Genomic DNA, 27,707 nt, shown 5'->3' on the forward strand with positions numbered 1-27,707 from the left:
ACAAGAGGATCATGCATCTGCTCTATCATCCACTGATGTTAATCACCAATCAGCCCAACGAGTCGTTGGCAGCCTTCTAGATGGGAACATTAAGTTTACTCCGTTCGTGATCCCATGAATCCACCTCCGGAGGTCTCGAGATGGCTTCCACTCCATACCATGACGATGAAGAGGAGAGGAAACCGTTGACCCACGACTCCTCATCCTCGGACCCAGCTCGAAACTCTCTGGATTCCGTCACATCCTCTTCCGACACATCTATAGCCTTGGAGCACCTTAATGAAGACGGGACTGCAGTGGGCAACGGGCATACAAAAGGCCTGTCGGGGACCAGAGCCCTTGACGACAAGGGCAATGACTACGATGACGAAGATGGCTTCTATCGTCCCCCTCGCCGACAACCGTTGGAAAGAAGGAATAGACGCATAATGTGGGCATTGGGCGGCTTATGCCTTGGTGGATGGTTACTTGCTCTGGTTCTCTTCCTGTCTCAGCAAACATACAGACATGCATCTTCCATCCCATTCGACCCAGCTGCCACCGCATCACACGGGTCTGGCAAGGCCGTGACTCTTGATCAATACCTCACAGGAGCATGGCGACCAAGGCATCAGCAGATCTCCTGGATCGCGGGCGCAAACGGCGAAGACGGACTGCTTCTCGAACAGAATGCTGGTTCCGGCAAAGATTATCTGGTGGTAGAAGATGTGCGAAGTCGCACGCCCAACGCTGAGGCACAGGATAGCCAAACCCTGATGAAGGATGGGCCCTTCAAAGTGGACGGTCTCGACGTGCAGCCGAATGGAGTATGGCCGAGTAAAGATCTCAAAAAGGTGTTAGTCATGTCCAGTGAGCAGAAGAATTGGCGGCATTCTTTTACAGGCCTTTATTGGATATTCGACGTTGCAAGTCAACAAGCCGAACCTCTGGATCCAGCGAAACCAAGTGACCGTATTCAATTGGCTTCATGGTCACCCCAAAGCGATGCCATTGTCTTCACCAGAAACAACAACATGTACCTACGCAAACTTTCGTCCAACAGTGTAGAACAGATTACAAAGGACGGGGGAAGCGAGCTCTTCTACGGGGTACCTGATTGGGTATACGAGGAGGAAGTCTTCGGCGGGAATAGTGTGACCTGGTGGTCTGAGGACGGGAAATTTATAGCCTTTCTACGGACAAACGAGACCGCTGTGCCGGAGTACCCTATCCAATATTTCGTTTCCAGACCGAGTGGGAAGGACCCGGCACCAGGCGAAGAGAGTTACCCTGAAGTACGACAACTCAAATACCCAAAAGCTGGCGCTCCAAATCCAGTAGTGGACCTACAGTTCTACGACGTTGCTAATAACGACGTTTTTTCAGTCACTACCGACAACGACTTTCCCGACGATGATCGCTTGATAACCGAGCTAGTATGGGCTGGAAGAGATGGCAAAGTTTTGGTCAAGAACACGAACCGAGAAAGTTACATCTTGAAGGTCGCCTTGATTGATGTCGTTGAACGGACTGGAACAGTTGTTAGGGAAGAAGATGTAAAAGCCTTGGACGGGGGATGGTTTGAGGTGTCAGAAGAGACCCGATACATCCCAGGCGATCCTGGTAATGGTCGGCCTCATTCTGGATACATTGATACCGTGATAAAAGAAGGCTATGACCATCTCGCCTATTTTACTCCTCTCGACAATCCGGAACCTGTTATGATTACGACTGGAGAGTGGGAAGTTGTCAATGGTCCGTCAGCAGTTGACCTAAAAGCAAACCTTGTATACTTTGTCGCAACTAAGGAATCCTCCATTCAAAGACATGTCTATACTGTGAATCTTGATGGGACATCTCTCCAACACTATTCGGAACATCGCAAAGAAGGTTATTACGATGTCTCTTTCTCCACAGGTGTTGGCTTCGCCTTGCTCTCCTATCAAGGGCCCGACATTCCTTGGCAAGAAGTTCGTTCGACGCCAAGCTTCAAAGGACACTACTACAAGCATCGCTTTGAGACGAATACTGGGTTAGCCAAGCTCGCCGCTGCTCATGAGCTGCCCATTGAGATTTATCAGACGGTAAATATTAGCGGCGTTGATCTTAACCTCGTCGAGCGCCGTCCACCCCATTTCGATGAGAACAAGAGATATCCGGTCCTTTTCCAACTCTATGGAGGTCCTGGCTCGCAACAGGTTGACAAGAAGTTCACAGTTGACTTCCAGTCTTACGTGGCGTCGAACCTCGGCTATGTCGTTGTGACGCTAGATGGGCGAGGCACTGGCCTCATCGGTAGAAAAGCAAGGACTATCGTGAGCGGCCACATCGGATACTACGAAGGCATGGACCAGATTACGGCTGCAAAATTGTGGGCGAAGAAACCGTACGTCGATCCGGAAAGGATGGCGATTTGGGGCTGGAGCTACGGGGGCTTCATGGCGTTGAAAACATTGGAGCTTGATGGAGGTGAGACATTCAAATACGGTATGGCTGTTGCGCCGGTGACGGATTGGAGATTTTATGGTAAGCTCTCGTGTACTTGCTGTGGCTGGAGCCTGACTGATTTGGCTGCCAGACTCCATCTACACCGAACGATACATGCAGACCCCACAGAATAACCCTGATGGCTACGATAATACCACGATCAGTAACATGACCGCTCTTCAAGGCAATGTCCGTTTCCTGATGATGCACGGCGTAGCAGACGACAATGTGCACATGCAGAACTCCCTTACTCTCCTGGACAAACTCGATCTTGCGGGCGTGGAGAATTATGACGTTCATGTTTTCCCCGATTCCGATCACAGCATTTACTTCCACAATGCGAATCGGATGGTTTACGATAGTACGTCAAGCCTGCACTTGATACGTGGAAGATACTGACTATGCACTAGGACTTAATAATTGGCTTGTCAATGCTTTCAACGGCGAATGGTTACGAACAGAAGATGCGATACCCATGGAGAGGATTGGAGCTACTTCTCACAGACGGTGAACAGGTCAGGTAGCATGGGCTGGCGTTAGGAGGTTTCAGAGGCATACTTTATGCTCGAAGTATGTGAGGGGCGCTGACGCTATTTGGAAAGCCAACGAGCCTAATGGCAGATGTTATGGGTTTGATCTCGAAACATTTCGTTTCGTTCTTGTTGATTCATTCTCTAGAGACATGAACATGTTCCAGTTCGGAAATGGAAATCATGTTTTGTTTGTCCATGTTCGACAGAGCCGTGGTCTAAAAATGCGATGCCCTAAAGTACAGTAAGTACAGTAAGTACGTTATCAGGGCGAAAATCCGTAAATCCGAAAATGACGTCGAGCCAACTCTGCGATTGACTCGAAAATCCGGCCGTCACCACTTTCGTCTACAACAATCTACCTGTCCATTCGTATCTAACAATCTCTTAATCCACTGTACTCCACGAAAGTTATGCCAGATTCGCCCAACATGTCAGCGACGACGAAGGAACTTCTTAAAAAGGTGCGCATGATTGTGCCACCAATGCTGGACAAATTTCACAAAGGTACTTCTCGCGTCCTGGTCATAGTCGAAATACTTCTGACATAAGCGTACCAGGTCAATTGGGTAGAGTAGCAGTCATTGGAGGCAGCGAGAAGTACGTAAAATCTGTTTGCGCCTTTCAGATTGAGAAAAACCCCCCGGAATCAATTGACTCTAGAGCAGCTACACCGGCGCACCCTATTTTTCAGCCATGGCATCCGCACGATTAGGTACAGTCATACATCCAGGCACCAAGCCTCTCACATGAGATTGACAACCTTCTTCAGGCGCTGATCTCGTAACCTGACTCCTCCCAATCCATCCTCTTCCCAAGCTAAATCAACCAGTCCCACGTCATCTGCACCCCGCCAGCCGCCAACGTGATAAAAACCTACTCTCCCAATCTGATGGTCCACCCCATAATGCGTGAAATCAATGAAGTGCCCGCCTCCCACGAACCCGCGACTGAACTCGCCTCTCCCATCATCAGTATGCTCGGCAATCTGCATGCCGTCGTCATAGGTCCGGGTCTCGGGCGCGACAAACTCATGCAAGCGACCGTTGCTGTCGTCATAAAGGCGGCGAGGGAGAAGAATGTGCCATTGGTATTGGACGCGGATGCGCTGTGGTTGATTCAGAGTCAGCCAGAGTTGGTGCATGGGTACAAGGAGTGCGTGCTCACTCCAAATGTCGTGGAGTTTGGAAGGTTAGCTAAGGCGGTGGGGTTGGGAGAGGATGACCTACCGGATACTGGTGAAGCTGGGTGTAAGAAACTTGCAACGGCTCTCGGAGGGGTGGTTGTCGTGAGGAAGGGAGGGGTCGACTGGATTAGTGATGGTGAGAAGGCGATTGTAGGTGATGGAGAAGGCGGAAGGAAGAGGAGTGGTGGGCAGGGCGATACCTTGACAGGAAGTATCGGAACGCTGTTGGCATACAGGGATGCGTATCACGAGAAGCTGTGGGATACCGAGGGTGACTTGGATAGATCCGAAACATTGATGCTGGCAGCTTGGGGAGGTAGTACGATCACAAGAGAATGTTCGAGGCTAGCATACAAGAAGCACGGAAGGAGTCTGCAGGCGAGCGATCTGACAGAGGAAGTGTCTGTTGCCTTTGATACCTTGATTGGGGAGAAAGAGGAGAGTAAGCGTATGTCTAAGTATTCAAGTCTTATCTACAGATCGAAATGCTGACTCTGAAATGTGCTAGTGTGAAGAGTCGAGACCAGCATGCTTGATTTTGCTTTTTCCCATAGAAACAACGTGCGTCGATCCAGGCTTTCTTCTTAGACATATAGCCAGGACAACAAGCTCAGTACATAGCCGTTCTTATCAAGTGTGCTCCCGGCGTTCTTGGCCCTAGTTCCTCGAAGAACGCCGTGGGCAACAGAATAACACGACGGCGTCAGAAACCATTACGGGCGACTGAAAAGGCGACAATGACAGATTAAGCTGAACTACCGTACTGCCATTAATGCATTCAAACAAGACATGGCCGTAAGGCCTTTCAAGGCCACAAGACACCCGCTAATGGCAACGCAAGCAGAGTCGCTGAAACGCATATATTGCAGGCCACACCGGAAGGTGTCTAGCCTCTCAGAATACCGCAAGCACTCGCTTTCACGAGAAAAGCATGGAAGACATGTTTCAATACCTCTGCGGCTTCGCTTTCTTAGCCAACTGCTCCAATCTCTTCCTTCTCTCCTCCTTCTCTTTCTTGAGCTTTGCTTCCATCTTCGACTCGTCTTCATCTTCCTTCCTTGCAGCCTTCTCTGCCACGGTCTCTTCTTGTTCCACATCCGTAAAGCCAGCCTCCATGTCATCGGATCCATCAGAACCATATTCGTCCTCTTCGATGTCGTCCAAGTCATCCTCGTCAGTGGCTGCGTATTCGTCGTATCGGGATTTGCGAGGATTGGCATCTCGGTCTCTCGCAATTGGGGGCTTGGCAGTCGCGGAGGCTGGTTTCATGGTTCCTTTGTAAGTTGGTTGTGGTAGCTGGGGTTTGGGTTTTGCTGTCCCCTTGTAAGCCGGAGCTGCAATCTTCTTATTCGCTACAGATCCTGGAGCCGGACTGCTGCTCAGACTACCGGAAGACCCGGGGCGGCTGTTATTCTTGATGCCAAGTTTCTTGTCCTTCATCGCCTTCTTTTTCATTTTCAGCTCCTTCTTGTAACTTGGCGCAATTTGCTCCTTGGGCTTATGACTAATGGTGCCTACGGGAGGCTTGGATTGATTTGCTTTGGCTCGAGCCATGATCTCCGCATATGATCCTTTCTTTGGTGCCTTCAGACCGTCTCCCGTAGGTGTTGTAGGAGTAGCAGAAGCCGGGTCGAATCTGCTAGTACCGCGGTAAGGCATTACAGCGCTAGAAGACGAGAGCGAGATGGGAGGCTTTGAGGCTCTTGCCTGTGGATTTGTCGACGGTGTCGCACGAGCAATTTGCCCACTTGCCATGCTGTTCCTCACGATCTTGCCGTCTCGACCTGCTAATCCATCTTCCGCCTTGCGCTTTTTATTTTGGGCCAGGTCTGTGTTGGCTGACGAGACGCCATTCTGGCCCTGGATGCGACGCTGCTCAGAAACCGGATCGCTTGGTCTTTCGATCTGAGGCCGCGGTAGTGGCATGGGAGGTTGTGGACCATTGTTGCCGATGGAGCTGAGTACTGAATTGAAGAACTAGGTATGAATGTCAGTATTCGGTGATGAGGCAATGATCAGGATCCAGCCTGGGTGACTCACGCTCATGATGGAAGTACTGTCGTCTCTCTGGGTTCAGTACTACCGCCGATGATTTGTGGGTAGGTATGGAGGAGTCATACTATTGCTCTGGGCTGGCGAAAGCCTCCTTAATAGAAGACGCCAAAAGATAGAAGATGCAACAGTGACTCAAATAACAAGTGTTCTACAGCTAATTTAATTACGTGGCTGTCTCATGTGAAGGCGAGTGAATTGAAACAAGTGGTAGTTGGTACTCTCTACTCTCTACATCACGTGCATTGAGATTCGCAACTCTCTCCAAAAATCCGAATGCAGCCCTATGACTATCGGGAAAAACGCCAAGAATTTTAGCGTTTCCCACAAACTTCTACTGCCACCTGGTACACACTTCTTCCCAAAGATCAATCTCCAAGCTTGACTCATCACATCAATACTCAAGAACTCGACGTATCAGTCTCCGCTCATCCCGCGGTTAAATCGATTGATTCTCCTGTTCGAAACATCATACACCAAGGAAGTGCGAACATCACCGCTCGTAGCGCCCCCTGCATCGAGCCAGACTAACACAATCTGCAGAACAATCATCATGAAGCATCTTGCTGCATACCTTCTCCTCGGCCTCGGTGGAAACACCTCCCCATCCGCCGCTGACGTTAAGGGTGTTCTGGAGTCCGTTGGCATCGACGCGGATGAGGAGCGCTTGGACAAGCTGATCGCTGAGCTGAAGGGCAAGGACTTACAAGAGGTATACAGCATAATACTTCTCGGAACTTAGATGGCACATCTCTGACTGTACCCTGTAGTTGATCGCAGAAGGCGCCACCAAGCTCGCCTCCGTTCCATCAGGTGGAGGGGGTGGTGGAGGAGCAGGAGGCGCTGGACCCGCTGCAGGAGGCGCTGCACCTGAAGCTGCTGAGGAGAAGAAAGAGGAGAAGAAGGAAGAGGAGAAGGATGAGTCGGACGAGGACATGGGCTTCGGTCTCTTCGACTAGATCCAGAGAGATTCGGCAATATGGTGGATGATAGCTTACAAAAGATGGAATATGTGATGTGTCACGATGTTCATACAAGTTTCCATGACGGCAAGGTAATGGAAGACTAACGCAACTTATGCGGCTATGAACCATGTACTCGAGCGGACGTCTACTTGCCATTGCTAGAAAAGCCCATATTGGTCAAAAAGAGTCCACGGGGTCGCATGTTATGTGATCACATTGTATAAGAGCTCTGAAGCATGCACTAACTCCGGTCAGCGAAGCAGAAGCTCCTACTAAAGAGCTAGCTGTGGAAGACAGGTTTGCTCAATGCTTTCTGTACTCTGTACTCAGCTCACATACTGTCCCCACACCCACATCATCCACACCAAGGTCACCGCATTGGAAAAGACCGGTCCAATCAGCCCAAAGCCCCAGCCAATCGTCCCATAGGTAAGCCACTCGCTGGCAGAGTGCGCTATGAAGACTGCTTGAACGATCACGTTGAGCCGATAGACCATTGGGTCATACATGTTGAAGACCATATGAAGCCTCAAGATGGCAAAGGTCGTGGCGAAGGTTGCAAAGGTGCGGCTATGGACACTCGTCACGGGTTCAGTTGAATAGCCATAGGCCTTCCGGACGATGTGCGGGCCTGTAGAGTAGGTCCGGAAAGAGTTGACGAGTTTGCTGATTGCGGCCTGCGGCATTCTGTCATTACAAACTGTTCCAAATAGTAACTCCGAGTTTCTAAAGCATGAGAAGCATAGAAGACTGAGCTAGTATCTGCTTACGAGGTAGAGAGCGTATGGTAGTAGACCATCTCCTGCTGGCGGAAGAACATAAGCTATGAGAGACATTGTGTCTACCGTCGTCTTTGCAACACTAGAAGAGGTTGAAGAAAGAGTCTCAAGGTCTCAGGTTCCCCAAATGGTGCGAACAGAAGAATAGACAGAGAAAGGAAAGGAGTGCAGTTTGAGACAACGTTGCCCAGTCTCCTGAGAGTAAGCATCGTAAGTACTGCCAAAGATTAGTTTCCATACTCGTGATAGGCACATTCTCTTGCTTCTGACACTGATCAAGAACCCACGACCAGCCATACCAGGTTTGTTCAGCTCATAGCTTGGCCCCAACATAATTTTGAAGCCGAACAGTAATGAAACGTGAGAGAGACATACTTCAATTTGGACGTTCGTTAGTATCTCGACCTAGTGCTAATACAGTTAGAGCTGATCAGACTTAAGCGAATGGAACACGCAAAACCACAACCTCAACTCCAGGAGCATCACTCTCCATCAACCGCCTCCTGAACCAGATCAACAGCACCACAGCTGAAGATCGCAATCATGGCTGACGCAGATTACAACCCCGAGGAAGCTGCCGGTACGTGATTATGATCTCTCCATCCTGGTGCCACCGCAAGCCCCCAAACCCATTTCATCTCTCGTGGCTAGGGAGACAATTGACTGGCGAAATTGATGGATTTCTGGGCTGCGGCTAATCGTTGGCAACATAGAACTCAAGAAGAAGAGAACGTTCCGCAAATTCTCCTACCGTGGCATCGACCTTGACCAGTACGCCGCGCTCGCTATCTGCTATACCTTTCTCCCACTAACGAATCTGCGGCCAGACTCCTCGACCTCTCTTCAGAACAACTCCGCGATGTAGTCCACGCCCGTGCTCGCCGTCGATTCAACCGCGGTCTCAAGCGCAAGCCCATGGGGCTGATCAAAAAACTCCGCAAAGCAAAGCAAGAGGCGAAGCCTAACGAGAAGCCCGATCTGGTCAAGACACATCTGCGAAACATGATTGTGGTGCCGGAGATGATTGGGTCGGTTATCGGTATCTACAGCGGCAAGGAGTTCAACCAGGTAGAAATCAAGCCGGAGATGGTAGGGTTTTACTTGGGAGAGTTCAGTATATCATAGTACGTTGTACCAGCAGCATCTATGCTATGGTGGCTAATCTGGGATGCAGCAAACCTGTCAAGCACGGTCGGCCAGGTATCGGCGCTACTCACTCTTCTCGATTCATTCCCTTGAAGTAGACGGAGCAAGGGGCGTGGGAGATAGAGATGAAGTGGAGAGGGGGAGATGCACTGTGCTTTTAGCTTGAATGGTGCAATGCAAATGGCATAAAAAACGACCGTTTTCCGAAATGGACTATTTCACGTTGAAATTGCACCGGTCTCTGCAATACTTCGCTCCTCGGCCGCGAGCGAACTTCTGCAAAACAGCCCATCTGGGAAGCCCTTGGATAATCTTGCTCTACCCTTCCGTCTTCTCTTGGTCTCCTCCCAGACGTATGGCATGCACTCCAGAAACCATTCCTTTCGTGTCACTGCTCGTTTGCATTCAGATTAGCAGATTTCAAGAGAAAAGCACTTCAGAGCGTATCGCTGGCAGGTTATACTGATCTGCATAATATTGAAGGGCGTAAGAGCTTGAATCAACAATCCCTACCCACAATTGTCCACGCTTCTGGCTCTGCTCTGTAGCAGCAGGTGTTCCTGCTATCCTTGATGGACTTCTGACGTTTCTGCTGACCGAGCGGACACCAGGAGAGCATGTTGGACTTGACCCAGCTTTGGTTAATGGGCGCAGTTGTGCGCGTACAAGCAATGGCGAGAGCAATGGATAAGCTCGCCGGAAAATGAACGGTCATGAGTAATTTTCCTTTTTGTTTTGTACCATGTTCCTATACTATACATACAGTTGAATCTTCCCCTAATCTGCCTCCTCATGCTTATTGGAAAATCTATTAAATCATCCTAACCTCGAGGTTGGTATCGAATTAACATCGAACCAAAATCACCGCAACCGCATGCAACAATATCTTAGACAGGAGTAGGTATCATCGCGTGATTGGAATAATGTCGCACCCTTCGCACACAAGATCTTGAACACATGAAGGCACATCGCAAGGGATTTATCCCAGGTAGACAACACCAACGATAGCGCAAAGCACTAAGGCGAAGTTGCTCGCTGCCACCGTGACACCGCTGCTCTTCTTTGTTGCAGATGGGCTTGTGCTGCTGCCAGTGCTGCTTGAAGTGCTCTCGCTTGAGGACGAGGATGTGGAAGATGACGAGGTGGAGGATGAGGAGGACGATTTCGACGAGGTAGCGTGTAGCTTAGCGGTGCTCATGGTCGAGTTCGTGGTCGAGTTCGTGGTCGAATTGGTGCCGGGCATGGTCATGTTCGCCATGCTACCTGTGCCCATTGTCGAGTTCATGCTTGAACCGGTGGTAGTTGAATTGCCTAAGGAACCAGCGGCACCCGTGGAATTGCTGCTTGATTTGGATCCAGGAGCGAGGATAGGAGTAACGACGCCGCTCTTTGAGCTAGAGGAGGCGGTTGAGGAGGGCGAGGAAGCAGTGGCAGAGCCAGTTGAGGACATTGAGGAGGTTGAGGACATTGAGGACGTTGAGGACGAGGCCGTGGCGAGAGCAGCGACAGCGTCAGTGGGGCAGGTTGAGCACCCGCCGAAGAGTTGGAGCATGCCAGAGTAATTGACAGTATCCTCGCCCTGTTCGATCCTCAATGCGTAATTGCCAGCATCAGGAAGCGACTTGGGTGGGGTCCACGTGGTGGAAGTTCCTTGGTCCCCAGATGCGATTGGGGCAATTGGCACGTCCAGAAGGTTATCTGCTGAGCCTTGTTGGAGAATGATGTTCACGCCCTGAGGTAAAGTCAGTGGACTCGTGGCGTGGGGGTCAGAGTGAAGTGGCCTTACATTGCCATTACCACCTGCCCATCCGATTGATTGCTTGACACCAGCGACCAAACTGGTTGGGATGGAGGTGAAGTGAAGGCTGGTTGTTGTAGGAGATTGCGCGACAGTGGTAGCGATCAATGTGGCGCACACGAAGAGGGTTTTTGTGAGTTGCATTTTGAGAGTCAGGCGAGATTGGAGTGTGTTGATGTTGTATTAAGGTGGATGAATTGATGTTGGTGTATTATGAAAGATGTCTGGAATGAGTGACAGACGGTATGAGTGATGATGATGATGATGATGATGATGATGCTGCTGCAGCTTTTTAAATGAGTGGGTGTTTTGTTTTGTAGATGCAAAAAAAGAAAAAGAGGGGGAAAAGGGGAAGAGGAAGAGGAAGAGGAAGAGGAAAAAGAGGAAGAAGAGGAAGAGAAGTTGAGGCGCTGCAAACAGAGAAAAGGGACGGGAGGTGAACGAGGCTAGCGGCCGGTTGGAAATTACTTTAGCCGATCACGGAAAGTATAACCGTCCGGGGTTTCATTTTGAAGCAGCCAATCACTACGACCATAAATGCCACCCTCGATCCTAAATACGCCTCGCTTCCACCTTCTACTCCGAAGTACTTTACACATGGGAAAATTTCTTTAGCTTGCATGCAACATCAACACCCGTCCAAGTTCAAATTTATCTAACAAAATAATGCGTACAAACACCAACGGCCAGCACTCAATCCCTCATTGACTTGGGTCGTCTGCTCCGTCTTCTTTCCTAAGTTATTGACATCAATGGCATTTCATTCCGCACGCATGTGGAAAGTGTGGCACAGCCGCCATGCGCAATTGACTGCTGGAACCCCCATAGGAACAGCGGTGCGATTGCTGAGAAAGGGTCCAGCGAGGCATCGACACCAACTTATAAATGCATCCGAATATATGTACATCGCATTCTCAAGTGATCCTGCGGTACATCTGGCTTTTAAGCCCTGTCCTGTCACTACTCCGGCCTCTGCAGCCCCATCCACTGCAGTATCGATGGTGCTTTCTTATATGCTAGTAGTGCTTCTTCAACTTCTTTCCTCCGCTGTAAGATCTCACGCTCGCCTGCCATCTCTTTTAGCTTCGCTATTCTCTTCTCCTCTACTTCCACGTTCTTTTTCTCGTAATGCGCTCTCAATGCCCCAAGATCAGCGGAATGGCCAGCTGGGATGTTGTATGGAGAACCAGTGTTAAAGATCCTGATGGCGAATGCGAATTAGTCTCAAGTGCTCATTTCAAGGGGGCAAGTGACACGGCGAGAGACTATCTGGGGAGAGCTCATAGCCAGCGTTCATCTGCTCTTCTCCCCCGTCCTCCGTTATGCATTTTCCCAAGCCAAAGAAATCTCAATGTACTTACTCAGGAAACTTCAGATCGATATGATGACTCCACGGACTGCCTTGGAACAAATTCCTATCCGCGCCCGCCTGTTCCACCATCTTCGTATGCATCGTATTCCGCCTTGCGTACTCATCTTGCCGGTAATTGTAGTACGCCATGGCTCGTGTCAGAAGTGGTTGTTTGCTAGGATCTCCTTTCGTGCTGGGATCGGAGGAAGACGAGCGGGAGAATTTGTAGAGAGCGAAAGAAAGCGCTAGAGCTCCGATGGATGCATAGAAACCGCGCTATTGAAAGAGATTGCAGTCAGCAGGCCAGTCTTTCATAGTAGACATACATTCAGATGGTAAGAGAAGTGTCGTACACCAAGGCTTTCGTTGTGAGGTTCTGGGTGAGGTGCGTGGTGGGTTGGCTCATGTCCGCCAGCAGACGCAGCATGGACGGAGTCCGTACCGCTACTATCTCCACCCTATGAAGCATCGTTAGCAAAGCTTCTCAAGCAAGAGTCGAACTGCAAGCATACACCAATAGGCTCGGTGACGGGCTTGTTGTCGGGTTCTCGGACGGAAGTGGTGGGGTCTGGAGGTTTGGTGTCTGCGTACCCACGCCATTGACAGCGATATGGACGCTGTGCAAGGCGCAAAGTACCTCTCCGTATTTGTAGCATTGTGATGGCGCACCAAGGCTATCAATGCCTTATTGAAGCGAGCTCAGAGGGGGGGTGGAGGTCGAACTGAGTCAGCAGAGTTGACCAATCAGAATTTTTGATTTAACGTCGTGAAACTTCTGGAAAGTTGACAGGTAGACCTTGGAGCTGACAAGACAGCATGATTGTTAGGCGTCTATGTACGATATAGATCGCAACATCTAAGAGTCTTTCATTCTTGATATGCTAGTTATCATCCCTTTTCCCTACATACTCTCCTTTTATTGCCTGTAAAATGTTCTGTAAAATGTTCAAACATATCCCTCTTCGCGTCATCCCACCTTTCCTCCCCTTACTCCTGCTCTCCAAAGGCCACGCCTCTGCACCTGCTTCCTCTCCTCCAGCATCTACCGAACTGATATGTCACACTGCGCATGCTTCAGAATGTTACCCAGCAATCTTCCAGCCCACGGAGCACTTTCAGCGCATCCACGACGACCAGTCTATTCCTGCTGGACTACATGTCCGCATGAATCTGGCGACTGGTCTCAAAGAAGCTCGTCTCAACATTCCTGAACCGCCGGGAACACCACACGCAGACCTTGTGATCATAGACGATCTGCCGCCGCGCCCAACTATTGAGGAAGATGAACCCGTAGCGGAAGCACCAGAGCTGCAAGACCAGTCACATCCAGACACAGAGTTTAAACGTGGATCGTATTATCCAGCCTCCTTCGATGCCGAAGAGTCCTCACTCTTCTTTTCTTCGATCGCCGCAATCCACTCCACTACAGCGCTATCAACCACAGATCTCCCCACCCTTTCTGCCCTCCAAGATCTCGCCCATTCCATCCATTGGGGTGTTGCATTGGCACGGGATACCGGCGCTTGTCAAAAGATCTTCTCTGCGATTGATCCCGGATCCACTGCGTCAGCTGAAGTCCGTTCGGCAGCTGCTTTGCTCTTGGGCACTGCCATACACAGTAACCCTGACGCACTGGACGCATTTCTGAGCCACCCATATTCGTCCGATGTCGGCATGACCCCTGTACTTAAAGTGCTAGCCGCACTGAGGGACCCAGTGCAAAATGATGTAACGCTCAAAACGCGGACCGTATCCTTGCTCTCGCAGCTCTGCCAAAACACCGAGCAACTTCGCATTTTTGTCCAGTCCGAGGGTTTGACTACATTGTTTGACCTATTCGAACCGGAGAAAATGACTTTGGATGAGGGGAAAGACAGGATCCGCGCCAAAGCTGCAAACTTGATACATGACCGTATACTCTCCAGCCTTGGTAGCGCAAATGGTTTTGTGTCCCAGTCTGGCTCTGAAATCAGCGGATTGAAAGACCATCACGCAATTGTAAAGGGCCTGGAGCCCTGGTGCAATGCTTTTACAAAAGCTTTGAGAAAGTACAAATTTGTGGCCATGAGTGGAGAAAATGTATCGCCAGCGGCGGATGCAGCATATGAGAGTATAAAGGAAGCAAATCAGAAACTGAGAGAAGGAAACGTACAGAGTAGGATCTGTGAAAATGAATCTGAACTGTGACTGGAAAGCACTTTGCATCTCATGAAATATGAAACATGCATTTCGTCTATTGAGCTCAAGAGCAACGTGACTGCGAGCACCTGAATTTGAAGGCAACATATTGGCTTCCATCATCCCGAATGCAAGACAATGATTGTGGCCCTCCGATCAAGAGTTTCCAATGACAGTTCCAAGCACCTCAGCCATGAAAGTTCTGCTGTGTCCAGCGCGAATCTGATTTTCTCCACGACTTCGACGAAAAAGAAAATGGCCGGGTGGCTAATAGCCATAAACTCGAATCTCCGCATCGACGTAAGACGTACACGAATGTTTCTTGAATGGTTCTCCTTAAGCAGCCTCGTCAAACGGCATGTCAATCATTCCATCATGGTGACCATCTTCAGAATCCACATCAACGTCCGCGTCTTCGTCCTCGTGGATGGGGATCTGCCCTGCCTCGGCAGCCATATCAGCCTTCCCTTTCTTCGCCTTCGCAGGCCCAGTAGGTTTCGCTGCCGCCTTTCCTTTACCATGCGCTGCAGCGACGTTGCTTTTGCCCTTTCCTTTTGGCTTGGTCGTCGGCACTTTCTCCTCGTCCTCGCTTACCGCCTCCTCGTCTTCGCTGCTGGAATACAATTTAGCGTTGGATTTCTTCACCACCTTGGCCGTTCCTTTCTTCACCACCTGCGCACATTTCCGAGTTAGTTCTGCTTTTCAAAGGCACAACCCAGACTCGCAAGACAGATCTCGGGAGTAGAAGGAGCCTTCTCCCCCGGGACAATGTCTTGCAATTCAGAGTTCGGCACTAAGAAAGAAGGTATTACTCTGAAATATACGAACCTTGGCTTTCTTGACAGGGGCCTCCGTGCGTTCGTGCTCGGCATCTGCAGATTTCTCCGAGGCAGCACGCTTCTTGGTGCCCTTGGTCGCAGTGGCTTTCCCTTTGGTAGGAGGGGGTAGCATTTCGCCGTCAATGCCGCTCTGTTACATTTTAGTCATGTCAAGTATAGAGCAGTTCTGGAGATTACCATCTCGTCGGATTCTTGCTTGATCGCTCCAGCTTCCTCGTCGATATCATCTTCCTCATCTTCAACACCAGCTTGCTTGACAGGCCCTTCATCTTTGCCATTGGCACCCTTCTTGACTGGAGCACGCGGCTTCTTGGTAGTAGCGCCTCCTGCGTTGGCAGTACCTAGAGTCCCAGCGTTTTCGGGATTTTCAGCGGCAATCTCGCGCCCCTTCTGCCTCCATTTGCGGAACTTATGCTCGAGAGAGGATTCAGTGCGACCAAGCTCGTCCATGGCTGCCATCTTCTTGAAGCTGATAGCCGGGTTGCCGATGGTAGCGAAGAGGAGTGGCATGATGGAGTCTGCATCGTTACCGGCGTTTGCAGGGGCTCTGCCGCCCTTGCCTTTCGGGCTGGCCTCTGTAGACATGGTTGCTGATAAGAAACGAAAAATCTGTGAAAGCAACGCTCATGAGAGTCAGCCGATAATAGTTGATGGAAATATCAATGCTACGTGGCGTGAGTGGAGTGTTAGAGAGATGCAAATCGAGCTAGTAGATGCGTCAATGGGACGCTGCAAAGGTATTGTGGTCGCAAAGTCAACCCGATTGTCTGCACAAGACGGCAGCGTTTAGTTGAGCAGATGTTTCTTGCGAAACACATGGCAGCGAACGTAATCATGGTAACGGCGGAAATGATAATATGTCTGTCAAGTCCTGCTGTTGAGCCCATGGACGCGCTTCGAAATTCAAGCCTTGGAACAAAGCCTCTCGCTGTGTCATCAAGATCGCGAAAGGGCTTCATGATCGCTCAAAATGATGCAGGGAGGATATACCTTGTTGAAGTGAGAAAAGGGAGGAAGCTGTGAGCTTATTTAGAAAGGAGAACTGTCACTTTGGAACAGAAAGCGCGCTGCGTGTAGAGATGCAATGGCTTCTGCTTGACGAAGCAGTCGCAAGATTGACGATCGTGAGTGTTAGGAAGGTTGCAGATGTGTAATGGTGAGAGTGTTAAAGGAAGACGAAGTGATTTGCCGGTACCTTTGATGATGCTGAACAGCTCGTTTGTCCGAGCTCTGGTATGTGTGTGAACTGTGTATTGTGAGCATGCAAAGCTGAGGACCTCAGATGTGGTCTACTGACGTTTGATATGATGCTTTTGGCACCGAGAGTATTTGCTGACCGATGAGATGCTTGGTGAGATGTAAGAAGAAAGAAGAGGGAACGGTGAGTGCGATGATGTTGAGGCTCAAAGGCTTCGCGGAGGAATTTATTTGAAGGGCGTGACGATCACTTTCCCATCACCACATGGAAAAAAGATGCTCAAAGAATAAGGGCGAGCACCCAGCAAGTTTCTCAAGTATTCTATCAGAACAGTATGGGCTTTTGAAACAGTGTGCTAGGAGGTTGGAAGCCTTCTTGCAATAGTGTTGAGTTTTCATGCTTCTGTTTCTACGAGTAGCCCCGTCCATTTTCACCGCTCCTACCCCATGCAAGTGTTCCCTTCCCTATATCCAAGTCACAGCAGGTCACATGAGGATGGAGGATCTTCGGTCAGGTCGTACCTTCACTCTACAAAGGCTTCTTTCCTCCGCTGTCATCCACCATGATGGCATCATCCCCGTGGGAAACCGAAGGTCATTTAGTTATCGTGCGGGTGTTATTAGTAATACATGGTACATGCACCCTTTCTCATGTCGTCCACATATTCAGGGGACAAGGCCGCCGCCAATGCGGTCTTCTTCCCCTTCTTATCCGACTTCGATCTGATGATTGGGCCCTTGGCTGGCGAATCTGATGCCTCTTCGCCAGCTTCCCGCTCCTGGGTTTTGGCGGGAAGACCTTTGATGTACAATTTCCTCTGGCTGATACCCCGTTCTGGGATGTTATTGACGTTGGTAACGTCGTGTCTGAGCTACTTGGCACCTTTTCCGACCTTCAGCCCGTATTGATTGGGGAAGTGCATATGGTAAGTAACTCCTGTGGACGGCGCTGGCTTGGGATCTGTCCAACGCACGAAGAGGTTGGCAGGGAAAGGTACCATTGCCACTAAGAATGCAAAGCAACCATGAACATTCTTCTGCAAACAAGATTATTTCGCGCCTAAAGTCCGAATCTTACTTGGATATCTTCGACAACGCGACCCCAGCGAGCCTAGTCAATGCTTTGGAGTGGTTGGAGTGTGGAAAATGCATCTGAGGGTATCTATCTCTTTGTTACGTGCGATCCCCCGATGAATGTTTCTGATAGCCTTGGTCTTTAGCCCCTAAACACAACTGAGAACGGTAAGGCTCTTTCCCTGCAGCATTCACAGGACTTTATCTGCAACCCTGTAAATACATTACAAAAAGTGATTGGTTGGTAAGAAGAGAAACATCATGGTACATTGGTCACTGCTTCAGTTCGAATTTCTTAGAACGATCAGACTGTCGCGTGAGACTCAGAAGCCGCCAAGCTTGCGCATGACCCTCTCCTCCCAAGTCATCATATTCCCTAAAGAGAGAAGAAACGCCGTAAGTACCGATTGCGCCGGCCACTTGATCTCGAGTACTCCAATCTCTTATGCCTTTTCCGTTATCCAGCTGCTGCCACGACTTGGCCTGCTTGGCTGTTCTTCATCTGCTCGCCCTCGACTTCAACGGGCGGGGAAGGTGCAGACGAAGGTGTGGGTTTTGACTCTTTGGGATGTTGTACGCCATTTGGAGCTGGGGCTGGGCTCGGCTTTCTCTCTGAAGCTAAGACTTGTGGCCGCCACTTTGCAAGATGCTTCGCGGTAGGAGCTTTGGCGTCATCGTCTGAAATGTATTAGCAAAAGGCGTGGAGGGGCCGATGTACGAAGACGTACAGTTCCGCCACAGATCCTCTAGCGCATCAATAGCTATGTCACGGGCTGGTGGTTTCATCAGTATCAAGTAGCTAAAACGCTGTTAGAGAATTGTTGAAACACAACGTCAACAGCAGGATGGACCTACAGTAGGGAGTTCACCGCCAATTGAACTCTCTCCGGATCCCTCGCGAGCCCTTTGACACGGCCCAGCACATTTGCGTTGATTTCTGGGATCTCTGACAGGAACTTGATCAAGTGCTTATCCTTCGCATCCAAGTATGGCACAATCCCGTCTAGAACCCTGAGCATCCATTTCCCGTAGTGCTGCTTTGGCTTTGGCAGAGTCACTCCGTCGTTCTGCTGCTCCCTGCTTTGTTTCTGTATTCGGTCATTATACCATTCTTCATTCAGCCATGCAATTGCTACCGGTATCCTGGTCCGAAAGTCCTCGATGATGAACTTCCAAAGTGTTTGCCGGATCCCATCGCTCAAGCTGGAACCTGCCACCTGTTTCTCGACCATTGTTTTAGAGTCATCGTCTTCACTGCTGTCATCATCTAGCCCAGCAGAAGCGCGTGTCGCCAGTCTTGTGATGACCGTGGTCCAAGCCTCTTTGTCGTAACTACTTCCCGCCAGCCTGTTCAACCCCGATCTCTGCTTCTTGGCTAAAGGAGCTTCTTCTAGAACATTCATCATGCTAAAAACCCGGCTGATGGTCCCTTTCCCTATTTGCATGGTATCCTCAGCGGTTAAGGGCGGAGGTTGCGGAAGCTTGAACGGCCCAAGAGCAACTTCCGAGGGAGACTGCAGCGGGTCTTCAGGTGGTAGAGCATCTGCTTTGTTGATGATTTGCTCTCTATCCTCGCTGGGCTCAAAGTCAGGCTCATAATCCTCTTCATCGTCGCCAAGAGCTTGTGGTGGTGGCTTGGTAAGCGATAGGTAGCGAGCTCGGACGTGGTTCAGAGCTTGGTCCAGAGCTTGTTGATCAATGCGCACGAGGACTGGTGGGATGATCCTGACCATTATATCTAGGGTCAGTGATGTTACGTCGAAAGTTGCCAGAGCCGGATCCTTTGTCAGTGTGAACAGCTGACCGAGACTAACGGGACCAGGTGGGAGAGGTTCAGGCTCTGGCCGCTCAAGCAATTCCGCTCCGAGACGTCGTCGTTTGTTATTATCGAGACCGTCAGTGGGTTCGCTAGGCAGTCCTCTCTTCCGACTTCCTTCATCAAAGACATCCAAGCGAATTCGCGCAAGACGGTCCACGTAAGCCTTAATTCGATCTACAAATGGACCGTTCTCATTTCTGATACCCTGTCAATATCGTTGATTTCTCAACCCGTGTGGATAAAACGCATGCATACCTTCGGAGAACATTCATAAGCAACGCCCTTGTCGTACGCTCCATAGACTTGATCTGGACCCTGACTTTGGGAGTCATGGGCGAGTTGGCTTGTTTCATTGGATTGAAGGTCAAGATTGCGGAAATGATTTTGTTGGCAATGGACTGGCGAGTGCGGAGGAGTGTGCCAAGGCAATTGAGGGTTGCGTTGATAAGAACGGCATCACTGGAGGCATAGCATCAGGGCTGAGACTTAGAAAATCTACGTGCGTTACGGTACGTACCTCTTGTCCTCGTTGAACGCATTGAGAAGTCTATCCAGCAGTCCTGATGCTTCAGGCTCCAGTCTTGGGGGTGGTATCAATGGATGATCTCGCGGGACTAAAGCAATGGAGACCTCGTTCTGATCCGGACGCTGTAGAGTTGTATCAGTAGCTTGCTCTACGCTGGGAGCCGTTGATATGTCACACACCCTTGGGTCTGCGATTACACCTGGTGTCTGCACCTGGACGACCTTTTGTACAAACTTGATGCAGCATATTCGGACTCCCGTAGCAGCAGTGTCCCATCTCTTCAATATATTCGACTTGATCGATGCCATTTGATTCCATACTGGCACATCGTGCGGGTTCGCAATGCTGAGAACAGAAAAAGGTAAGACAACATTCCCCTCGACCGCAGAGTCTCATGAATCTACGTATAGGATATACCAGTGCCTGGCTACGGGGCGGGAAGAGGGGTTGCACGTACATGTAGCGGAACACTAGGCAGTATATGCTTGCTGCAGTCTGCACGACACTCTTGACCACTGCAGCATCCTCCGACGGTTTCTCCAGCAAATCCTTCAGTATTTGGAGAACCCCAACAGCCGAATTCTCCTTCTGGTACGATGCAAATGTAGGGCTAGCAAAGGTCTCGGCAAGGAACTCAGCACCCCATCTTCGTAGCTCGAGTCGAGCATTTGCCCCAACGATGGGCAGGATACCTTGTACGATTTGAGGGTAGAGACCGGCATCCGCGAGGACGATTTGACGCGCAGCTTCGAGTTGAGCAAGCTGATCAGGCACAGAGAGCGTCATGGTGATCCTTTCAAATCGCAATTGATGTGTGCGGTTGTGATTACCCGAATTGTCGAACGTGTGCTACAAGGGAAAGATGTGGAAGCCCAGTAAGGGAAGAATGACAGCTAGCTAAGACACCATGACAGGGATATAGGACATGGAGGTATCCTGGACACCGATAATGAGCTCAATGAGACAGCGTGTCTTGTTCAGTGTTAAAGTATCTACGATGTCGCAGGGGGTTGGGTGTTGTAGTAGTGTTGTAAGGAAAGAAGGAAAGAAAGTCGAAGCTCTCAAAGTTCATGCACAATCTGTCAAAAGCACGCTAGCAAGCTTCCCGCAAGCAAGGGCCTCAATGATGACCTTTCCCCAATCGTCAACTACCTTACATTAATCACAATGGCCATGTAAGAGATAGATCCTTGTCGTCCAATTACTATACTGACCAGCTTCGTCAAGTCTACCCCGCTCGTCTTACTACGACAAGCATTACCGCCCAGCAGCTTCCTTAATTCGTGCTCGCCAACCCTACCTGATCCGCAACATGGTCACTGGTCTTGCTCTTTGCGCTTTCACTATTGGTGTTTGTACGTTGTGCTTCTATCCTACGCAAAAAATAAGAGCGATGCTGATTGTACAGACTCGTGGACAATCAACGCTGTAGCTCAAGACGACTTCTCCGACGTACCAATTCCGGACGCCCCAGCACAGTCGCCACATTCACCGCATACTGGGCTTGAGAAATCCGTCAGTGCCGCTGCATTGGACGAGCAGAAAGAGAAGAGGTTGAAGTCATGAGAAGCGTAAAAAAAGGAAGAAGCAAGGATCATAAGAGACCATCCGGACGTTGCGAAAGGCTGGTTGGCGAAGCGCAAAGAAAGTGACCCCAGATGGTATATGCGGACAGCGATACTGGTGTATCTTCGTGCCGTTAAATGAGAAGTGCAATTTTTGGAATTAAAGAAGGATGGTGTAGCGCCAGCTATGATACATTTCACTCTAGGCGCATCGAGGGTTTCTCGATAGCAACGAGCAGGAAGCAGGCACAATTAGATCTGTAACGAGCAACGGGCCTTTTATTGAATTGAAGTGGAAGGGTTTCGATCATTGATTTTAAATGTCAGATATACTGTTCCAAACTACGTCACATCATCACAAACGCGTCTCACTTCTCAATCCACAATAACCTTGCATTGCCGACAGGGTATCAAATTCTTTTCTGTTACAGTGACGTCCCGCACCTCCAATTTTTGAGCCAGTTCCTTACGTACACAATCCTCCGAAATATGGTTGGTTCTGTCTATATATTAAAACACAGCCAGTATCCCCAAGACTAACGCTAATAGGCCATTATTGACGCGGAGTACAGTTCCTGCATTTGCGCCTTTCGAAGAACCAGTTGGGGTGCTCGTACTACTAGTCGGTGCAGAGGTTCCGCTCGTTGACGATGCTGATCTGGTTGCACCTGATGTAGACAAGCTGGAAGCTGATTTGCTAGTGGACGCATGGCTTGTAGCAGAGGTCTCAGAATTGAGGGTGGTTGTGCTGGTATCGATGGAAGAAGAAGCAGAGGAGTAGGAACCAGAGCTTGATGCGGTGGTCGTCAGGGTAGATGGCGAGGGGCTAGCAGATCCAACAGATTTGGAGCCATTTACAGTAATATCGTCGCTATAGTTGGCGTCACTCGCGTTGCTGTCCGAAGAAATCTCAATGGTATATGCTCCGCTAGCAGTACCAGCGGGAACTGTAAAAGTGTAGGAGCCGGAGTTGGCGATTCCAGCTGTAGATAAACTGTTAGTGCTGTGCAATTCAGGAATGAGGACAACATGCGGAAGTACTCACAAGCGAGCACGATTCCCTTATTCAAGTCGCTTGTAGGACCGTTGCGCAATGTCAGAGTTACAGTACCAGAGGTCGTAGGAGTCCAGGTGAACGTGGATGAGGTGCCAGCCGTGACAGTGAAGCCTGGCAGAGTCGTGGGAGGGTTCGACGTGGGTCCAGACTGCGCGGCGACAGCTGCGAGCAGGCACGCGATCAGAGAGAGCGGAGCGACGCGCATTTTGAATATTGCGACAGAATGCTTTGTGTATTCAAGAGACGCGACTAAATGAAGGAGAGAGGGGGAAGAGTACACTGGGCCAGATTGAAAGGAGATGGGAAAGGCGCCGATGCGGGAGCGATATCTGATGCAGACGTAGATACGAAAAAAGAACAGCACTTTGAGAGGCAATGATGTTGAGGTGAGCTGGTGAGAAATGAAATCGTACTCGTGGAGGAGCTGAATCAAATGAGCTGGACCCTGAAACCTGGGGATCGTGGCTTTGCCCGGCCCCCAATCATGGCTCTAGAACAAAGTCGAAATAGTCATTGAATACGACAACAGTCAGCGCCTACACATACACAAAGAGGATGTGAATGGTCGAATAAAGGGCATTTGAGGCTAGTCATGTACCTCCAATGCGATGATGCGTAGAAGATTTGGAAAGGCATAGCTCCAAGTCTTCATCCTCCTAGTCGCCCTTCAGCTGGCCACCAAGATGAGCACGATAGGAAGCACGAGAAGAGCAAGCATTGGAGCTGTGCTGGTGGAGAAGCTCGGGCAGGTCTGAATGGCAGCCGGGCGACGCTGCAGGCACGCCCTGCCACTCTGGAGGCTTTTTGACCGCCAAAAAGGTCTGTGATGAGGATGAATGTTGACAAGGAACGTACACTAACCCGAGCTTCAGCGTCGAACGAGCCATATGCAAGATCGGGGGCATCAAAGGTTATCTCCTCGTATGAGCAAGCCTTGGGGGTGGGATCTGGGCCCAATCCGGATTCCATGCGAGTCTATCTCGACTGCTCTGCCTCGAGTGCGTCAAGCTGCTGGCGGTAACAGATTAGCCAAGTCTAGCCACGCATTGCACGCAGCTTATGCAGCTTGACGCAGCTTTACGCAGAATAACGAAAAGCAAGTTCTGCAAACAGAATGGTTAGATGTCGAGGGAAAGTGAAAATTTGAGAGACTGAGTTTTAGCCGACCCGAGCCGGGAAAAAAGGTGGCTCTTTCTTCCTTCCCTTTTCGAGTACTCCACTCTATGTGTTCTCCAAAGACTGCTGGTAATTAATAACGGATACATGATCAATACCATGGTCACTCTGGCCGAATATGATAGGGGCAATGGCAATGGACCCATGTACCAGTGAAGCTTACTCTCTAAGAACATGAGTCTTGCATCAAATGAAGCAGCGTGGCACCTTTAACCGAATCTCCTCTAAGATTGGCCAAGCATGAGCCAATCATTCTCCTTTGGCTTTGGGAGCGATGACATTGAAGAGAATGGAGATGAGATGGCCGATGTTGGGCCCTTGCCTTTGCATGACACCCGGGAAAACAAGCCTGTTGCTGTCACGGAGCCCAAATTGCACAAGCTTCAAGATCTGGTACGGAAACGTTACTCTTCACTCCCTTAGTTTCGCAAGCGTACTCTTCCATCCTCTTTCCTCACACGAATCTTCATGGCTTTGGTTTACTACCGTGCTTTGGGCTGCGCAGCTACTTTCACCGTGCACAGTCTTAGAAGAACCTAGACTCCAATCACTGATACCTTCAGTATCGATGGCATCATACTGCATGCTTACAACACATGCAAATTGTTTGCAATGCCTTGTCCCTTCTTCCCTTCAAATTCCTACGATTGCCGCCTGTATAATCTGACCACTGCAGCTTTCTGCTCTTCCCTCCAAGATCTCTTACCGTACAGTCCAAATTCGATCTCCCGCCGGCATACTCAATGTACCTAGGCGCGAGCTTTTTGATATACGAGCACAGCTGATGGCCGAAGATGAGATCTCTGATCAATCCAGCCCAGTGCTCGGTCTTTCGACTGATGACATTACGCCAAATGTTTACGAGGGAGGTTTCAAGACTTGGGAATGTGCTGTAGACCTTGCTGGTCATCTATTCGGAAGTCTCAGCAAGGGTTGGGAATTGGGAGGGCGAGATGTGCATGTCGTCGAGGTACTTTACGCTCTGCTCGATTTGGCTCTGTGTCCAATCAATACTTACTAAATTATCCCGTGACAGGTGGGCGCAGGCACAGCTCTTCCAATTCTCGTGTTCTTCGACTTCTTCCTCAAACAATTGTCACCCTCGTGGCGTGCCGTTCATCTGTCGGTCGCTGACTACAACCTGTCAGTCCTGGCAAATGCTACCTTACCTAACCTGTTACTCACCTGGTACTTTGTACAGTCCCCAGCGATCCCCGAACCTGCAGGCGATCTCGAGATAACCCCGGACCTCCTTTCACGGTTCGTCAAGGACCTTTCGGACAAAGTCATACATATATCAGGCATTTCAGGAACTTGGAACGAAGCGTTCACTGATCTCCTCGTGCCAGTCGAGGATCCTCAACGTCGGAGTCGAATCGAGACCATCTTCCTAGCGAGCGAGACAATTTATTCGCCTAATTCGATACATGCTTTCACTCAGGTCCTTCTCAAGGCCTTGAAAAGCGCCGAGGAGACACATGGGCATGGAAGAGCATTGGTCGCGGCAAAGAAAATTTACTTCGGTGTCGGTGGTGGTGTTGATGAATTCCTCAAGGTTTTGAACGAGCTGGGTGGCAAGGGAGCCACGGCCTGGGAGTCCAAGGACGAAGGCGTTGGCAGGGTCATAGTGGAGGTCCAGAGCGCCGGTGGCAACGCAGCCAAACGGTGAGGCTTGAGCTTTGCGGTTAGAATGAAGCAGCTCATCCATATAGAATGTGTACGTTCGCACTACCTCTAGCTCCTTCGACCACAATGTGGAACCCAGCTTGGCTCTGATACTGCCACTTCTTGTCTCATCCTTACATTGTATAATCAGTAGAAGGACTGGCGGGCATTGCTTTTTATAGCCTCATCCACCAACTATTGGCATTGTCAGGTCTCATCATAGTGAAGTCATTCTCGTCTTTCTAAAGCTATGCTGCAAGTATTTCGTCTATCGGCCCAAGCAGGACTATCTTTCTACTAGGCCTGCACACACCGATAGTCATCTTAGGCTTATGCCGCGTACCATTCATGGCCTTGTAAGAGATTCTGTGTCTAATGCTTGCATCCGATCCGAACGGGTCGCTTATTCTGGTTGGGCGCATGAGAAAACGCGGGTAACTCTTGAGACATATCATATACCTGAACTTGTTAATCCAACGAAGAGCAAATTGGGCCACTGGCAGACCTCGAGTCTGAGACTTTTGTGTATACAGTATAACAGGCAGGTCCCCTACCGCCGATGATTGCTACCTGAGAATCTTGTATTTGCAGACTTGCCTTGTTTCACTTCTCTGACACCGACCATTGCGTTTTCTCGGCAATATGAAGTATTTTAGGCGATTCGCGATGCCATCCATCCTTCGAGACCCTGATAGGATCGCATCTTACAGTTGCGAAGCGCAAAGAAGTCTATTCGTGGAAATGGCAGTGGAGGAGCTTGATGACACCCTCTCGTTCTAGCAAATCCCTCAATTTTGGCGAGCCATTCCTTCAGTAAGACTCCTTTCACCCGTCGATTTCATGAAGCATTCTCGCGCTTTCCGCTTGTGGTCTACTAAGTAAGGAGGAGGGACAATTTTCAAGGCCACAAGACCGCTTGTCTTTCTTACCCGTCGTTCTTTGTTGTTCGCTAATCTCTTCTTATACCATTCATCCTGCATCAGCGGTCTTTCCCTGGGCACTTCTGTAAAACAGAGCCATGAACTCTTCGAGGAAAAGCCTTACCAGCCTCCTAGCACCCATCTGCTTCTGCATTCTCTTATTCCTCCTCACTCCCACGACTATCGCCACGCCGGCACCCGTGCCAGCGCCCGCCAACGGTGACCCATGTGGTCCAGCGGCCCAAGACAATCCGAACTATGCAGACACCTGCTCCGTTGCGCCCGTTCTTGTCAAGAGCCCTCAACCTTACGGCGTAAACTGCACGGCCGTCACGCCAATCGAAGGTCCCGAGTCTGTATCGTGGGGGAATTGCAGTGCCTCGTTCCAAGATGTCTGCAAAAAAGCAATCGACCCGCGTATTCGCGCCGGAGTCTGGATTTGGAGCGAACTGGCACTGGGCTGCGCCGTCGGTTTCTTCTTACCACCTTATCAGGGCGCTGCAATTGTACAGAATAATGCAACATGCATAGAAATATTCACAGCTATGAACGACAGTTGCTCGACCAGTGTGCCTGCGAGCAACTTTGGTGGTGTCAATTTGAGAACGCTGCCGGGTCATCCACCATCGATTGTTAATGGGCAGGCGGTCTATGACGGATACCCGGACAATGATGTCACTTTCTATGGGAATGCAGTGAATGTGGGATATCCGAGCTATGCCATAACTTATACGCCAACGACAAATCCGGATGCTTAGGGAGAAGACGGGGGCGTGAGCATGAGTGGAATGGATTTGTGGCGTGACGGATCGGACCTGATAATCTTTGGGGTAAGTGGCTCGCTGTTTGTACAAGTCATCGGGCTGTCGTTGGGCAGGGTCGTAGGTCGCTGGGGGAGCTGTGCATTTGTAAGCTTTACAGTATCAGAGGAGTTGAGCCTTTGACCAATTTCATTGAGCAGATTCGTAACACCTCAAATACTCAATTTCCTTCCTCCTTTTCCCTTATCAATGTCCCAGAGACTTTGGTTCTATTCTTAAGGTACAGGCCCGCTTTACCGCTCTTTCAGTCCCAATTGTCATACATATGATCTTCCGAACGACTCCCCTCTTGCCGAATGCTCGAGGTCACGTTCCTTAGATCTCTGACATGATGCCTCAAGGATCTGTGCGTTCTCCCGATTCTCGCTTTCATGCTTGTAATAAACACAATTGACTCGAGCCCTCAAAAAACCACCGATTTTCTCCAATGTTGAAGTCCATCACTGTCACAAGTATGACCCGAGTCACGAAAAGCTTTCTGGTCCTGATAAAGATTACACTAAACTTCCCTCATACCGGATTCCCCTCACACTGAGCATGAAGTCGGCGTTCACCATGCGAATTAGAACCAGTTAATTTAATGTACAAAGGATCTCG

The 27,707-nt window shown here is 49.9% G+C and overlaps 16 protein-coding genes across 16 annotated transcripts; 8 read left to right on the top strand and 8 right to left on the bottom strand.

The window, feature by feature from the left end:
* Positions 1-140: 140 nt before the first annotated feature.
* HO173_005344 (uncharacterized protein) lies at positions 141-2,977 on the top strand (the record flags this gene model as incomplete). The annotated part of the gene is made up of 3 exons (XM_037307262.1): positions 141-2,505; positions 2,558-2,827; positions 2,877-2,977. 3 exons carry the CDS (start codon positions 141-143, stop codon positions 2,975-2,977), a joined length of 2,736 nt encoding a protein of 911 aa, XP_037165902.1.
* Positions 2,978-3,427: 450 nt separating this feature from the next.
* On the top strand, positions 3,428-4,695 carry HO173_005345 (uncharacterized protein; the record flags this gene model as incomplete). The annotated part of the gene is made up of 6 exons (XM_037307263.1): positions 3,428-3,503; positions 3,557-3,596; positions 3,665-3,711; positions 3,769-3,779; positions 3,829-4,630; positions 4,691-4,695. The coding sequence occupies 6 exons, from the start codon at positions 3,428-3,430 to the stop codon at positions 4,693-4,695; spliced, it is 981 nt and encodes a 326-aa protein (XP_037165903.1).
* A 432-nt stretch (positions 4,696-5,127) lies between these two features.
* Positions 5,128-6,228, bottom strand: HO173_005346 (uncharacterized protein; the record flags this gene model as incomplete). The annotated part of the gene is made up of 2 exons (XM_037307264.1): positions 5,128-6,159; positions 6,223-6,228. 2 exons carry the CDS (start codon positions 6,226-6,228, stop codon positions 5,128-5,130), a joined length of 1,038 nt encoding a protein of 345 aa, XP_037165904.1.
* Positions 6,229-6,787: 559 nt separating this feature from the next.
* Positions 6,788-7,193, top strand: HO173_005347 (uncharacterized protein; the record flags this gene model as incomplete). The annotated part of the gene is made up of 2 exons (XM_037307265.1): positions 6,788-6,946; positions 7,005-7,193. 2 exons carry the CDS (start codon positions 6,788-6,790, stop codon positions 7,191-7,193), a joined length of 348 nt encoding a protein of 115 aa, XP_037165905.1.
* A 332-nt stretch (positions 7,194-7,525) lies between these two features.
* HO173_005348 (uncharacterized protein) lies at positions 7,526-8,035 on the bottom strand (the record flags this gene model as incomplete). The annotated part of the gene is made up of 2 exons (XM_037307266.1): positions 7,526-7,876; positions 7,970-8,035. The coding sequence occupies 2 exons, from the start codon at positions 8,033-8,035 to the stop codon at positions 7,526-7,528; spliced, it is 417 nt and encodes a 138-aa protein (XP_037165906.1).
* Positions 8,036-8,521: 486 nt separating this feature from the next.
* HO173_005349 (uncharacterized protein) lies at positions 8,522-9,222 on the top strand (the record flags this gene model as incomplete). The annotated part of the gene is made up of 4 exons (XM_037307267.1): positions 8,522-8,558; positions 8,692-8,749; positions 8,806-9,102; positions 9,153-9,222. 4 exons carry the CDS (start codon positions 8,522-8,524, stop codon positions 9,220-9,222), a joined length of 462 nt encoding a protein of 153 aa, XP_037165907.1.
* Positions 9,223-10,103: 881 nt separating this feature from the next.
* On the bottom strand, positions 10,104-11,066 carry HO173_005350 (uncharacterized protein; the record flags this gene model as incomplete). Its single annotated transcript, XM_037307268.1, has 1 exon — positions 10,104-11,066. The coding sequence occupies one exon, from the start codon at positions 11,064-11,066 to the stop codon at positions 10,104-10,106; it is 963 nt and encodes a 320-aa protein (XP_037165908.1).
* Positions 11,067-11,882: 816 nt separating this feature from the next.
* On the bottom strand, positions 11,883-12,929 carry HO173_005351 (uncharacterized protein; the record flags this gene model as incomplete). The annotated part of the gene is made up of 4 exons (XM_037307269.1): positions 11,883-12,123; positions 12,284-12,549; positions 12,627-12,731; positions 12,786-12,929. 4 exons carry the CDS (start codon positions 12,927-12,929, stop codon positions 11,883-11,885), a joined length of 756 nt encoding a protein of 251 aa, XP_037165909.1.
* Positions 12,930-13,215: 286 nt separating this feature from the next.
* Positions 13,216-14,460, top strand: HO173_005352 (uncharacterized protein; the record flags this gene model as incomplete). The annotated part of the gene is made up of 1 exon (XM_037307270.1): positions 13,216-14,460. One exon carries the CDS (start codon positions 13,216-13,218, stop codon positions 14,458-14,460), a length of 1,245 nt encoding a protein of 414 aa, XP_037165910.1.
* Positions 14,461-14,787: 327 nt separating this feature from the next.
* HO173_005353 (uncharacterized protein) lies at positions 14,788-15,875 on the bottom strand (the record flags this gene model as incomplete). Its single annotated transcript, XM_037307271.1, has 3 exons — positions 14,788-15,123; positions 15,280-15,420; positions 15,468-15,875. The coding sequence occupies 3 exons, from the start codon at positions 15,873-15,875 to the stop codon at positions 14,788-14,790; spliced, it is 885 nt and encodes a 294-aa protein (XP_037165911.1).
* A 1,232-nt stretch (positions 15,876-17,107) lies between these two features.
* HO173_005354 (uncharacterized protein) lies at positions 17,108-17,488 on the bottom strand (the record flags this gene model as incomplete). Its single annotated transcript, XM_037307272.1, has 2 exons — positions 17,108-17,322; positions 17,371-17,488. 2 exons carry the CDS (start codon positions 17,486-17,488, stop codon positions 17,108-17,110), a joined length of 333 nt encoding a protein of 110 aa, XP_037165912.1.
* A 530-nt stretch (positions 17,489-18,018) lies between these two features.
* On the bottom strand, positions 18,019-20,692 carry HO173_005355 (uncharacterized protein; the record flags this gene model as incomplete). The annotated part of the gene is made up of 7 exons (XM_037307273.1): positions 18,019-18,239; positions 18,290-18,360; positions 18,417-19,577; positions 19,636-19,839; positions 19,898-20,028; positions 20,086-20,251; positions 20,364-20,692. 7 exons carry the CDS (start codon positions 20,690-20,692, stop codon positions 18,019-18,021), a joined length of 2,283 nt encoding a protein of 760 aa, XP_037165913.1.
* A 381-nt stretch (positions 20,693-21,073) lies between these two features.
* Positions 21,074-21,472, top strand: HO173_005356 (uncharacterized protein; the record flags this gene model as incomplete). The annotated part of the gene is made up of 3 exons (XM_037307274.1): positions 21,074-21,081; positions 21,134-21,261; positions 21,315-21,472. The coding sequence occupies 3 exons, from the start codon at positions 21,074-21,076 to the stop codon at positions 21,470-21,472; spliced, it is 294 nt and encodes a 97-aa protein (XP_037165914.1).
* Positions 21,473-21,981: 509 nt separating this feature from the next.
* HO173_005357 (uncharacterized protein) lies at positions 21,982-22,733 on the bottom strand (the record flags this gene model as incomplete). Its single annotated transcript, XM_037307275.1, has 2 exons — positions 21,982-22,454; positions 22,517-22,733. 2 exons carry the CDS (start codon positions 22,731-22,733, stop codon positions 21,982-21,984), a joined length of 690 nt encoding a protein of 229 aa, XP_037165915.1.
* A 1,211-nt stretch (positions 22,734-23,944) lies between these two features.
* On the top strand, positions 23,945-26,149 carry HO173_005358 (uncharacterized protein; the record flags this gene model as incomplete). The annotated part of the gene is made up of 4 exons (XM_037307276.1): positions 23,945-24,097; positions 24,381-24,674; positions 24,741-25,369; positions 26,080-26,149. The coding sequence occupies 4 exons, from the start codon at positions 23,945-23,947 to the stop codon at positions 26,147-26,149; spliced, it is 1,146 nt and encodes a 381-aa protein (XP_037165916.1).
* Positions 26,150-26,387: 238 nt separating this feature from the next.
* On the top strand, positions 26,388-27,047 carry HO173_005359 (uncharacterized protein; the record flags this gene model as incomplete). The annotated part of the gene is made up of 1 exon (XM_037307277.1): positions 26,388-27,047. One exon carries the CDS (start codon positions 26,388-26,390, stop codon positions 27,045-27,047), a length of 660 nt encoding a protein of 219 aa, XP_037165917.1.
* Between the last annotated feature and the right edge of the window lie 660 nt (positions 27,048-27,707).

This window comes from Letharia columbiana, assembly GCF_014066305.1.
Source record: "Letharia columbiana isolate WasteWater2 chromosome Unknown Sc0000014_s0, whole genome shotgun sequence".
Classification (NCBI taxonomy): Eukaryota; Fungi; Ascomycota; class Lecanoromycetes; order Lecanorales; family Parmeliaceae; genus Letharia; species Letharia columbiana.